The sequence below is a fragment of the Barbus barbus genome (assembly GCF_936440315.1).
Source record: "Barbus barbus genome assembly, chromosome: 40".
NCBI classification, from domain to species: domain Eukaryota; kingdom Metazoa; phylum Chordata; class Actinopteri; order Cypriniformes; family Cyprinidae; genus Barbus; species Barbus barbus.
The window spans coordinates 18319695-18333289 of NC_136718.1; the positions used below are offsets into that span (position 1 = coordinate 18319695).

The following is a 13595-nucleotide window of genomic DNA, read 5'->3' on the forward strand; positions in this document are numbered from 1 at the left end:
TATATAAAATTATCATAAAAAGATAAGATAAGAAGAGAATATAACTATTATATTATATATATTTATTATATATACTTTAGAATATAACTGAAATAAATGATTAGTTTATTTTTCCTAACCAATTGACAAATTGTTTTTATGGTTTGTGATTTAAAAAACTATTTGACAATCATCTAGTTACTTATTTAACTTGTTTCAAGCATGTATAGGTATTTTTACTGGAAAACAAGACAAAACATTAATTTAAAAAAAAGATTTCTGCAGTGTGTGTGTGTGTGTGTGTGTGTGTGTGTGTGTGTGTGTGTATATATATATATATATATATGTATATATATATATATGTGTGTGACCCTGGACCACAAAACCAGTCTTAAGTCGCTGGGGTATATCTGGGGTATATTTGTAGCAATAGCCAACAATACATTGTATGGGTCAAAATTATTGATTTTTCTTTTATGCCAAAAATCATTAGGATATGAAGTAAAGATCATGTTCCATGAAGATATTTTGTAAATTTCCTGCCATAAGTATATCAAAACATAATTTTCGATTAGTAATATGCATGGCTTAATTAGTAATATGCAAGGACTTAATTTGGACAACTTTAAAGGTGATTTTCTCAATATTTTGATTTTTTTTTTGCACCCTCAGATTCCAGATTTTCAAATAGTTGCATCTCAGCCAAATATGTCTCATCCTAACAAACCATACATCAAGGCAAAGCTTATTTATTCAGCTTTCAGAGGATGTATAAATCTCAATTTCAAAAAATTTACCCTTATGACTGGTTTTGTGGGCCAGGGTCACATATGATGTGTATACATGCTGACACTGCTATAGTTACGTAAAAATCCCTGAAAAATTACCTGAAAATATGTACTCTGTCATGCGTTTTTGATTTTTTGTTTGTCCAAAGGTAATAAATATTGATATGTCAACAAACAACAGGTGGTCTGACTGGTGACTATGGCATTACTCATAATTCCAACCTGAAGTTACAGGTATAAGCTACAGTTCTGTTTGAATGTGTTTTCTACATGTGTCTGTGTGTTACCGGATACTCCTCCAGATCCACAGGCTGTCTGAAAGGCTCTGAATCTTCACACTGAAAGATGAGCTCCAGCAGCTCTCTGCAGCGTCCCTTCCAGCTCTGAGGGTCTGATGATGGTTTACTGCGCAGACTCCTCAGGATAGGCTGCTGCCTCTGAAACAGAAACACACTCGCAATTAGCCAGATGTAAACAATCTTGATGTACAATCAAGTCTTATCTTTCTAAATTGTACAATATCAGTTAAAGTTACCTTCTTATTGCGGCTAGATGTACAAGGTGCCTCATGTTCTTCATCCTCATCTTCATCCTAGGTTGGGAAAAAGGTGTCAATCAAGTCATAAAAATACACACATTTACATTACATTACATGAATTCCAAGTGCTTGCAAGGCAGCAAAAAAAAAACTGTCTTAAAGGCACTATAATAATGTATTAAATTTCTTTCTTTGGTTTACGAGTGTGTGTTTCAATGACACTTACATCGCTTGAATCTGAGAAAGCAGTTTTCTTCATACTGTTATACAGTGGAGTAATAGATGTACAGCTTTGGTCCCTAAAGAACACAGATAGAGACAGACAGTCAAAATCAATCCCACGCATGGCTTTAAAATAAATGCTAGGGATGCACCGGTTAAAATCAATTTCATTCAATTGGTTCAATACTAATCGATAACTGATTTGCTATCAATATATTGTGTATCCTAATTCAACACCACTGGTTAAGTTTTATTTATAATTTTTATTTGTGATTGACTTACTTGATAAATTGTAGCATGAGGTCAGATACGAATTTGGCAGTTTTGACAATGAACGCGCCTGGTTCATTGAAGGTTTGAGCGTTGTGTTCGATGTAGCGTACCTCCCACATCAACGATGACATTCGCCTGACAAAAGCAAGCAAATAACAGATGCATATATAATTTGATATAATCTACATTAGAAGTACACACTGATTTTTGGATCAAGTGTTTACACAGGTATTTGACTGTCATGTCCATTAACTTTGTGCTGACCTATAGAAACGGTTCTGTAGTCTTTGTCGAATGGTGCTCAGATCTGTGACGTAAGCAACTACGGTGCAATACGTTGGATATGCCTGCAAGTCCACTGGCAGTTCAAATGGTGCAGCCACATCTGGAGGAGAGAAAGAACCACTGTTATATTCCATCTGTTTCAGACACAACAATAGTAAGAATATTGAGATATGATAACGTCATACCCAAAGTGCAAAGCTGGTCGATGCCCCTGATGATGCGGTCACATTCTTCATCACGTGTGCGTGAGCCCCACTCTCCTTCTAGAGGCTTGCACAATAAGGCTTTCTGCTCCTCCTCAGTTAGAGGCACACTCAGACCTAACTCGTCAGGAAATGCTGCTGCAGACAGACAGAGAAAATGAGATGGAGGAAAACAAGAGACAGACAATCACAACTCCATTTGGATTACTTATTAAAACAATGCCAGCTGGACATCAGAACAGTTGATACTCTCAATCTGATGGTTGCTGTGACGACTACCATGTTTGTGTGTGTGCATGCAGGTTTTGCCTACGTTATGGGGACCAAATGTCACCACAAGGACAGTAAAACTGGAAATCAGTGGCATTTTGGGGACCTGCCAAGAGTTCCCAATAGGAAACGTATGCTCAATAAACATGCTCTATTATTTAATGAAAATGTTAAAAATACAAATACAAAAAAACAAAGGTCACAAAGCCACTCGAAGGAACTGCACTCAGGGAGTGTGGTACCCTGTATGAAATCAGAGCAGTGTTATATTTCTCAACATGTGCTTGCTTTTATTAGTGGTGTGAAAATAAATGTGCTATGAGATTAATTAAACATGTTTAACATCATTCAATTTTACACAGTTAATGCATTTTATCTAATGTGATCTTACAACAGCTTCATTCTGTTTTGAGAGACTTCTGCAGACTAGTGGCTTTAGCACAGGTGGTTCAATACACACCCAAAACAATCTCAAATTTAAAAATGATGGGGGGAAATTTTTTTAAATTTTAATTGATCCAGTTGAATCATACTTGAAGTCATAATTCATATAAAGCTTGGGATCAGTAAGATTGTTTAAAGTTTTGAAAGATGCCTTATATGATCACCAAGCCTGCATTTCTTTGATCAAACATACAGTAAAAACAGTAATACATACAAGTAATACATAATACATATAAAATACATACACTTTTTTAATTCTTTGATAAATAGAAAGTTAAAAAGAACAACAGTTATTGAAAAATATTTTTTTGTAACAGTGTAAAAGTCTATGTAAAAAGTCACTTTTGATCATTTTAATGCATCCTTGCTTTTGTCAGATTTTATTTTATTAGTATAATATTAATTTCTTTAAAAAAAGTTGAAGAGTAGTGTAGCTAAAAAAACTACATTAACTTGCAATTTTTTGGCACAATTGTGCAATATATTTAATTCTAGGCAAATTAAAGCAAATTTATTCATATAATAATTCAACATTCATTAAATAGACAAAGTTGTTTTATTTTACTGACAGCTGTAGAGATTGTGATTATCATACCTTCATTGGGAATCTCCTCCATGTCCCATGGGCTCATCTTTTCTGTATCTCCATTATCCCAACTGCATCACACAATAACACAAAACTGTCAATATTATGTCGTCTACTATTACAGCCCAAACCCCCCACCCCCTTCAAAAATATGAGCAACACCACACGAAGCTCAGTATGGATTCATTTCTAAACCTCCATATAACCCATATTTAGTCTTAAATACAACGTCGAAGAGGAAGTGAAGTTCGAAGCAATTAAATCCAGAAAGATTTGTTGGTTTTAAACTGGCTATTTGCTAATGTGGTTAAGACAACATACAATAGAGGTTAATGTAGAACGAACAGGGTATGCTGTTTGTGGTCTCGTGGCTTCACGCCTGGTTAGGACACAATGTAACAATAATTGAATTGCTCTATAACATGTGTAAAGATGTGTAGATGGACATGGTGAACTGACCAGACGTTGTAGCACTGGAACAGAGAGTCTGGATATTCAGCCTGGTAAGGCTCCTGACTCTCAATCGTACCAAACCACCAGGCATCATCGATCACTGTCCGGAAACGATCACCTGACAAAATAAATCCATCTCAAATCAGACACAATTACACACACACATCAACTCATTAACAGAAAACAACAAATTAAGTTTTAAAAAAAGTTAATAATACAATTAATACAGACAATTACTTGAATAGCTCTTCTATTACAACTAAAAATGTATTAACAATTAGTGATAGATAAATAGAAAGACTGTGTCAAGGACAGTAAGTTGTTTAAGAGGTTTTTATGAAATGGCAACGTTATTTAAGGCAAAAAGAAGTGTGTACTACCACATCTGTTCAATGTCTAAGAAAATTATTTGAATACTTTGACATTTTAGTCAACATTTTTGGTAGATTTTATTCTTTTACAACATGAATAAAAAAAGATGAACACAAAGATGACATTTTTAAGAATTTAGCACTTGCATTTTGAACTAGATTTTATAAAGACTTCTCCTTTTCATCATCTCGAATATCCCTGTGTGTCATTGACCCATTTAAACCAGTAAAAAATAAATATCTGTGCAGAAATGCCCTCAATTCACACACTAACCTATCATCCAGTTCCTCTGTCTTGCATTATCAAACTGCTGCCGAAGTACCAGGAAGTCGATGACATCAGGCATGTCGTGATACCTAAGACCACAACAGAAATGTGAGTCACAGGTTAAAAGCCACTCAGCGAAGATCATGGTGAATAAGTCTGTGACTCATGCAGACAGTACTCACTTCATAGAGAAAGAGCCGCCCGTCAGTTTGCCAGTGTCTGGGTCCAGGAATGCAAGCTTCAGACAGCACAGAGTAGGCAAACCCACCTCATACTTAATGCCCACTATCTTCAACAGCTCCTGCTCCTGCAGGCACACAATCACAAACCATTTTCTTTAGAATCAGAATCAGAATGAGCTTTATTGGCCATGTATGTTTACACATACGAGGAATTTGTTATAGTGACAGAAGCTCCACAGAGCAACAGAGAGACAGCAACAGGACAGGACACAGATAATTAAGAATAATACAAATATCCAAATAGGCAAATGTACACAACAGCAAAAACACAATATATAATATAGACAATTATGTGTGTATAGGTCTGATATGTGCAAATTTGAAATGAAAAAATTAAATAAATAAAAAAGTAAGCAAGCAAGTATGGTGAATAAATTGATTTGTGTGTTCCGTGTTTTATTGTCAAGTGTTCATGAGATGGATTGCCTGAGGAAAGAAACTGTTTCTGTGTCTGGTCATTCTGGTTCTCAGAGCTTTGTAGCGTCGACCAGATGGTAACAGTTCAAAGAGGGAGTGTGCTGGATGTGAGGGGTCCAGAGTGATTTTACCAGCCCTTTTGCTCACTCTGGATAAGTACAGTTCTTGGAGAGTGGGGAGGGTTGTACCAATGATTCGCTCAGCACTCTGGACTTGAGGTCAGATTTGGTAGCTGAGCTGAACCAGACAGTTATTGAAGTGCAGAGGATGGATTCAGTGATGGCAAAGTAGAATAGTTTCAGCAGCTCCTGTGGCAGGTTGAACTTCCTCAACTGGCGAAGGAAGTACAACCTCTGCTGGGCCTTTTTCACAATAGAGTCAATGTGATTGTCCCACTTCAGGTCCTGAGATATGGTGGTGCCCAGGAATCTGAATGACTCCACTGCAGTCACAGTGCTGTTCATGAGGGTGAGTGGGGGGAGAGCAGGGGGGTTTCTCCTGAAGTCCACGATCATCTCCACAGTTTTGAGCGTGTTAAGCTCCAGGTTGTTAAGACTGCACCAGACAGCCAGCTCCTTAACCTCCTGTCTGTAAGCCGACTCGTCACCGTCCTGAATGAGTCCGATCAGTGTGGTGTCGTCTGCAAACTTCAGGAGCTTGACAGAGGGGTCTTTAGATGTGCAGTCGTTGGTGTAGAGGGAGAACAGCAGTGGGGAGAGAACGGAGCCCTGAGGAGCTCCAGTGCTGATGGTGCGGGTGCTGGATGTGAATTTACTAACTGCTGTATGTCTGTCAGGAAGCTGTTGATCCACTGACAGACAGAGGTGGGGACGGAGAGCTTTGTCAGTTTATTCTGAAGGGTGTCCGTGATGATGGTGTTAAAAGCGGAGCTGAAGTCCACAACCAGGATCCTCACATAAGTCCCTGGTCTTTCCAGATGCTGCAGGATGAAGTGCAGTCCCATATTGACAGCATCATCCACAGACCTGTTTGCTCTGTAGGCAAACTGCAGGGGGTCCAGTAAGGGTCCAGTGATGTCCTTCAGATAAGCCAAAACCAGTCTTTCAAATTATTTAATAGCCACAGATGTTAGAGCCACAGGTCTGTAGTCATTGAGTCCAGTAATTTTGGGTTTCTTTGGGACGGGGATGATGGTGGAGCGTTTGAAGCATGAGGGGACTTCACACAGCTCCAGTGATCTGTTGAAGATCTGTGTGAAGATGGGGGCCAGCTGATCAGCACAGGTTTTTAGGCAGGCTGGTGACACACTGTCTGGGCCTGGTGCTTTTCTTCTTTTGTTCTTTCTAAAGACCTGGCACACGTCATCTTCACTGATTTTAATTGTAGGTGTGGGGGAGAGGGGGGTTGCTGGAGGTGTTAATGGTTGTGTGGAGAGGTGTTCAGTGAGAGAGAAACAGGCTTGTAAATCCCGCTCTGTTTCATTAGTCCATCTTTTAACAGTTCTTAATACAGGTTTTGCAGACTTAAGTTTCTGCCTGTAGGACGGAATAAGATGGACCAAACAGTGATCAGAGAGTCCTAAAGCTGCTCGTGGAACCGAGTGATGTGCATCCTTTATCGCTGTGTAACAGTGATCCAGTATATTACTGTCTCTAGTGGGACATGTGATGTGCTGTCTGTATTTTGGCAGTTCGCGGGAGAGATTTGCTTTATTAAAGTCCCCGAGAATGATTAAAACAGAGTCCGGGTGTTGTTCTGTGTCTATGATCAGATCAGCGAGTTTCTGTAAAGCTGTGCTCACGTGCACTTGGGGTGGAATATAGACACTCACGAGAATGAACGAGCAGAACTCCCGCGGCGAATAAAACGGCTTGCAGTTAATGAAGAGCGTTTCTAGATCTGAACAGCACATCTTCTTTAACACAGTTACATCTGTACACCACCTCTCATTGATGTTTTATCATGTGCATAAAAATACTGTGAGGTTAAAGTTCATTTCATTGAAGACTTACCCTGAGCTCTAACTTGTGCCAGGGCTGTTTTTTAGGATTTATACTGAAGATCTTGTCTTTTTTGGCCATCTCCACATAAGCTTCATGGCCTTGACGGAAATAATATACCTGTTCACAAACACAACAAGCAGCTTACTGTTATAAGCATGTTTCCACACACCACATAAATAATAATATTCCACATTTTATTATGCTTTAGCAGACTGATATACTGAAGAATGTGTTCTGTACCTCATCGCCCATCTGTGGGGTGAAGGGGCATCTCCGTGGCATGGTGTCAGTGATCCAGGCGGAGGGCAGCCATTCCTCTAACGTCAAACCCTGGTTCTGCAGTTCAGGTATCCTCTGAACATATAAACACACACACATACATAAATATATATATAGAGCAAGTTCAGAGTAACTTAAAAACAGAGCAGGATTTTCACACAAATCTGAAATTGAACTGAAACTGTCAATGGAATTAACTTTATGTCCCAGGGGGGACATAATTCTACATACATTATTCTCTATTTTAATTAAATGATAAAAAAAGATCACAGTCTCAGATGTAGACTTTCTAGATCCATGATGATCTCATCAAGAAGTTAAATAAAATATTTTAACTTTTATTACATAAAAATGAGTCATATTTTTACTCAAATAAAGACTGATGACTCGGCTATGGTGTCATTTCCACCACAGCAAAATATTTGCCATTAATAAAGTTCTTTCAAAAGTTTGTGCACTTGGTTACCAAGGAGACAACAGCATCAGTGAAGAACTTGATGAAATATGAGATGTGTGAGGAATACAAAGCGAGAGGGGGGGGATCAAGGTTTTCAACCAAGTTTTTCACAGAAAATGTGTTTAATGTAATTTCCAGTCAAGATGTAATTGTAAAATTATGCAGAAAGTGTGAAAATATTATTCAGTTGTGTGTATTTGGGATACATTGAATACTAGCTATGAAATTAGCTATGGCAAGAGAAAAGAATCTGTCATTTTATTCCAAAAATGTTTAAAATATCATTTCCAGCTTAAAAATGTATGGTTATACGGTGGAAATGAGATCAGTTCATAATGATTTATGGAAACTAAAATAAAAACAGAATGACAGAACTCTCCAGTCACTCATTAAAGTAATGACCATTGTCAATGGACAAATTCAAGAAACTAGTGAGCTTGACAAGCATGTTGAGGAGTCCATAGTTGAAACAACACACAAAGGACCACTGACCTTCCGTTTCTCCTTTGGCTTCTTCTTCTTTGGTAGTGCTCCTTCTTTGTCCTGCTTTTCTTTCCTCCTCTCCTTCTTGGAGTCTTTTTTCTTCTCTCCATCTTCTTCTGAGCTGCTGGCATTCTTCTTCTTTTTCTTCACGCTGGTCTTCTTCGGCGGTTCCAGGTTTATTCCAGCATCTGCTGTCCAGTCTGAGTAATCGCTGGAGTAATCGCTGTAATTATAAACAGACCCAGCATATATGTGTGGCTCTGGCTGACGTATGTGCATGCCAGATATATGGCACTATATCAAATGAAGTTTGAGTGTAATAAACATTCACCTGGAGCTGCTGTTATCATCAGGCCAGGGTTCTTTTTCCTCTCTTTCCTCATCTGATGATTCTCTGCTCGGAGGTCTTACTTCGGTTTCTCCCTAAAAAAAACAACAGATACAATCAGACTGAAGATTACCACACTCTTTTTATGCCATTCTCAGAACACACCAACAGTTCCAACAAAAAATGTATTATATTTTCAACTGGAAATTTAGTTTTCATTTTATACACAACAAGTCTGATGTCACTACTCCAGAAAATCCATTTTATAATTCAGCATTTTTGTCTGGCAATACTTATGGCTCTATGAAATTCATTTTATATTTTTCCAAATTCAGGTATTTTGTTAATTTCCTGGATTCCATTTTTTAATGGTTAAATAAAATTTTATGAATCAAAAAGCATGTCTAATTAATTGAAATCATGAAATTAACAATATTAAACAGCAATTTATTAAAAGCCTAACAAAAATTACATTTTAAGGCCCTATTAAATGTTTTATTTTTTTCTCAAATTAAGATTTATTTTTTAAATAATTCTGTTTTCTATTAATTCTCTGGATTCCATTTTATTGGTTTCATTAAATATTAATAATCAAAAGCATCTCTAATTACTTGATTTTATTAAAAAAAAGTAAATCATTATTTTCTTTTCAGAAATACGGTGTTGTGTATTTACATTTTTCTGCTAAATAAATTCTGGTAAATATTCCTTTAGTAGCATTTTAAGTAGTATTTCTGTCAGTTTCTTCAATTTAAACTGAACTTTTATTTTGACGGGTTGCTGTGAAGACATTTAGGTTTCTGTTTGTATGAGATATGCCGATAATTTTACTCAAAAGAAACTGTAAAATGCTCATGAAGTGACTCTCGAGTAGTTTTAGAGATTATGTTCATGTGTTCATGTACTCATTGAGGCAGCAGAGGCTGAAAACACTGCGAGTGTCACACTTCTTCAGTATGTGTGTGTTAAATGAAACCACGTGTCTGCACTATTCATTCACACATGCAGAACATGCAGGATTCATATTTAAATAGTATTTTTGTGGCTTAATATTAACAGACACTAGTCCAAATCGCGTTTTGATTTAAGTGTACAGACCAACATTTGATGTATCCATTCAAAATTTGGCAAATTCCATGACATTCCACGTTATACAGTAAATTCCATTTTTATGACTGGATTCCATGATTCCATCCGTGTTTTCCGCATTGCGGAAACCCTATTTACTACTGATTAAGAAAAAAAGGTTTTTTTTTGCAGTGTAACAACTGCAAAGTAAGAAATATTAACAAACAAGCCTATTTACATCAAATCTTGATTTGAATAAAAACCAGAGTGTATTAAATATTCACAAAATATGATCTAACAACAATCTGACGATTGTCTGAAAAGTGAGCAGAATGACTGCTATCCAAACTTACCAATAACTGCTATTTACCAAAAAAAAAAATATAGATCTTCACAATAGATCTTCACAGTTCAATCATTCTGTTTCAGTGAGAAGTAGATCATTTCTTTTTAAAAATTGTCATGTATCTTTTTCATGCTGAAAATTATGATGCACTGCAGTTGACAGTGTGAATTTGTTATAGCTTGTTCTATAGATTGAGAAACTTGCTATGGATGCAACATTAACACTGTAAATGGACCACTCACACTTCTTACAGAGATTTTAACACTACAGATGGAACAATAACACTTTAGACACAATGGCAGTAAAAAGACAATCACCACAATAAATGAAACATTCTCAGTTTTAAATGTTCAAGTCAATATGAATTTAAAACTGACCCTATTCCGTAATACACATTCTTGTATAGTAAATGATTAATCTATGACAGTCTAACTTGTGCCGCCTCTGAAATGGAAGGAAATGAAATTACATTTCCTTTTTAATTAGTGCCACTAGGCCCTTTAATATTTCAACCACCTGTAAGTCAAAAACCTTTTCTCCCGTTTCACTAAATTCCTGGTGAAAGTCCCATATATTTTTCTCTTAAATCATCCACATGTACACTACCTGTAAAAGTTTGGGGTCAGTAACGACATGCAATCTTTTCCATGTTAATCAGAGTTTGTCCTAACTAGCAGCGATGACGACACATGAAATTAGTATTTTAGAAATGGTTTCTATTTCCAAGACTTGCGGCTGGAACAACAACATACAAACTATGACCGTGGTAATCTCAGGTACTGATTATGTGCTTTATTCAAAGTTAAATATGTCTGATGTGAGTTTGAATATCATTTTGCGTGACCTTATAGCCATACAGAAAGCAACAACAGATAGTTTACCTCAGATCTTAAAAATAAATTCAAGCAAACATGTACGTTAAAACTGAGAACACAATGCGAACCAACAAGCGTTTTCCATGACAAAGATGGTATCATTCACTCAGTATGTACATTTAATGATGTTAAAAAGGTTTGATATTTATGAATTAGATTATATCCATTTCATTGTAAGTGCAGTGAGCTTCCAGAGAAAGCCCGCTCACACACGCTTTTGATTGGTTGTGCTATTTGATTGATTCTGTTGCGTCGTGGTGTTGCATCACATCTGGTGTGGGCATCCAAATTTCTTGTCACGTCACGTGTAGTTAGGACACGGTGTAATATATCTTTTATTCCGCAAGGATGCATTAAATAGATCAAAATTGACAATAAAGGCTTTCATAATGCTGTTTTTTGGAACTTCATATTCATCAGCTTTGCCATCACAGGAATAAATGACATTTTAAATTATTTTCAAACAGAAAACTGTTATTTTAAATTGTAATAATCTTTCCAACCCAAAACTTTTGAATGGTAGTGTAAGTTCATTAAATGGGCAGTTACATTGACTTTACTTTTCCCTAAAGGGACATCTTTTGACAGTACCTCAGAAGCACTGTGTTCTTCCTCGTTGGGTTCACTCTGTCGACTTGTTTCCTCCACGGCCAATCGTGTATGGTAGTTATGCTGGTTACCCTGGTGACGGCGCCCCTCCTCCACAGAATTTTCTATAGCATGCTGGTATGAGAAATACACACATTAATTTGCATGTTAAACAGCAACTAAGGCTTTAGCAACACTTACAATTGGTGGTGAATGATGCTGCACACAAAGTACATTTCATCCCAATCAATCAGTCAGGCAGACATGTTTATCCAGATTTGTATATATTTTCAAATTAATGATCATATATGATCATTTACCCGTTTTTCTCTGTGGTACTGGCTGTGTATGCTGCGTCTCCTCCTTTCTGACCTGTAGACGTTGATTTCCTCTTCTCCTTTAGCTGCACGCCAAATCTCCTGCTTACTGCATTCACAAATAGACACACAAAGACAGACAAACTGCATTACACCGTAAGAAACAATAGAAAGAAGACACGAGAAGGTCTTGTTTGAGTTGCAGGTGTCTATCAAAATATTAAATACAACAGATATACAAATGTTTCGACATTTTACATCATAAGGTTTGTTTGTTTTTATTTCTTAAATCCTTTCCGCTTTTTTCAAGGATCAAAATTACATTTGAAAGCCAGATTTGAAATGCATTCTCAGACTTTTGGAGTCCACTGTATTTGAATGTGTGCTTTACCAAGCTATAGCTGGTGATAGTTCAGGAACGAGCACCCTTCGACTCCATGCCACCAGGTCTCTCTCGGTGGCAATCTCACTGCGTGGAGCGTTACTGTGCATCTGGCGAACACCTTCGATCTGTCCACTGCGTCTCAGACCCACGTTAGGTGGAGAAGACACCTCTGTGGGAGAACTGACGGATCCTACACACACAAACCAGACACGCAACCAGCGTCAACACTACTGTTAACAGTATTACAATCACCCCCCACCGGTTTATAGAGATCATCTGATGACATTTTTATACTTTACAGAAGTGATAACTTCAGCTGGCTCACTGGGGGTTAGTAAGACACTATTCTTTGTATAGTCACTTTGGAAAACAATTCAAAAATACAGACAAATTACATTGTCTGGCTTTTCAATTGTAACTGTAGACTGCTGAATGCATGTGTAAATGTCTTTTTTTTTTAATTAGCTCTTTATTGTTTTTTTTGTAATATAATGTAACAATTGTTATTCTACATTTAAATACTTTTGGCATTACACCGTAAGAAACAACAGAAAGAAGACACGAGAAGGTAAATGTAATATAAAAGTATTACATTTAAATACTTTTGGTATTTTTTAATTTACTTGAATAATTGATGAATTGATGAATAATTTTATTTTATTTTAGTCTTATTCAGTGTTATTGTTAACTAAAACAAAAATGAATTAAACAAATTAAAAAATATTTCATAACACATGAACATAATCTCTAAAACTACTCGAGAGTCACTTCATGAGCATTTTAAAAATATAAATATAAATAATATTGGTATAATGTGTAACAGGTATAATGTGTGATAATTTTGTAATTATTAGTTTGATAAAATGTATAATCATAGTACAAAGTACTCTTAATTTTATAGGTAATTTAATAAATGTTAAAAATAAATTGGTATCAAGAATAATGAAATTTCACTATTGATTGGTATCAAACATTTTACCATTGTGTCACTACTACAGTACAAAAAATGTGTACATTACCTCTAGGGCTGCAACAACTAATCGATAAAATCGATTATTATCGATTATGAAAATCATCGACAACGATTCTCATTATCGATTAATCGGGTCTGCCCACAGTGCACGTCCAACTTCAGCTGGTTAGTCAAATTACGGCACTGAATAATG

The 13595-nt window shown here is 36.5% G+C and overlaps 1 protein-coding gene across 3 annotated transcripts in view; it reads right to left on the reverse strand.

Annotated features, from left to right (window-relative positions):
* LOC306860004 (PH-interacting protein-like) overlaps positions 1 to 13595 on the reverse strand; it is a 39666-nt gene that overhangs the window by 6525 nt on the left and 19546 nt on the right. For 2 of the 3 annotated variants that reach the window (XM_079401512.1, XM_079401514.1), the window contains 17 exons: positions 12436 to 12619; positions 12048 to 12153; positions 11731 to 11862; positions 8854 to 8945; positions 8532 to 8745; positions 7544 to 7657; positions 7313 to 7420; positions 4863 to 4987; positions 4687 to 4769; positions 4048 to 4159; positions 3598 to 3659; positions 2271 to 2426; positions 2065 to 2185; positions 1810 to 1935; positions 1532 to 1604; positions 1303 to 1359; positions 1055 to 1204 (listed from right to left, as the gene is read on the reverse strand). In XM_079401512.1, coding sequence (XP_079257638.1) covers positions 1055 to 1204; positions 1303 to 1359; positions 1532 to 1604; positions 1810 to 1935; positions 2065 to 2185; positions 2271 to 2426; positions 3598 to 3659; positions 4048 to 4159; positions 4687 to 4769; positions 4863 to 4987; positions 7313 to 7420; positions 7544 to 7657; positions 8532 to 8745; positions 8854 to 8945; positions 11731 to 11862; positions 12048 to 12153; positions 12436 to 12619 — 2015 coding nt within the window. The remainder of the gene's footprint in view (positions 1 to 1054; positions 1205 to 1302; positions 1360 to 1531; positions 1605 to 1809; positions 1936 to 2064; positions 2186 to 2270; positions 2427 to 3597; positions 3660 to 4047; positions 4160 to 4686; positions 4770 to 4862; positions 4988 to 7312; positions 7421 to 7543; positions 7658 to 8531; positions 8746 to 8853; positions 8946 to 11730; positions 11863 to 12047; positions 12154 to 12435; positions 12620 to 13595) is intronic. The other variant, XM_079401513.1, reaches the window with a different exon arrangement.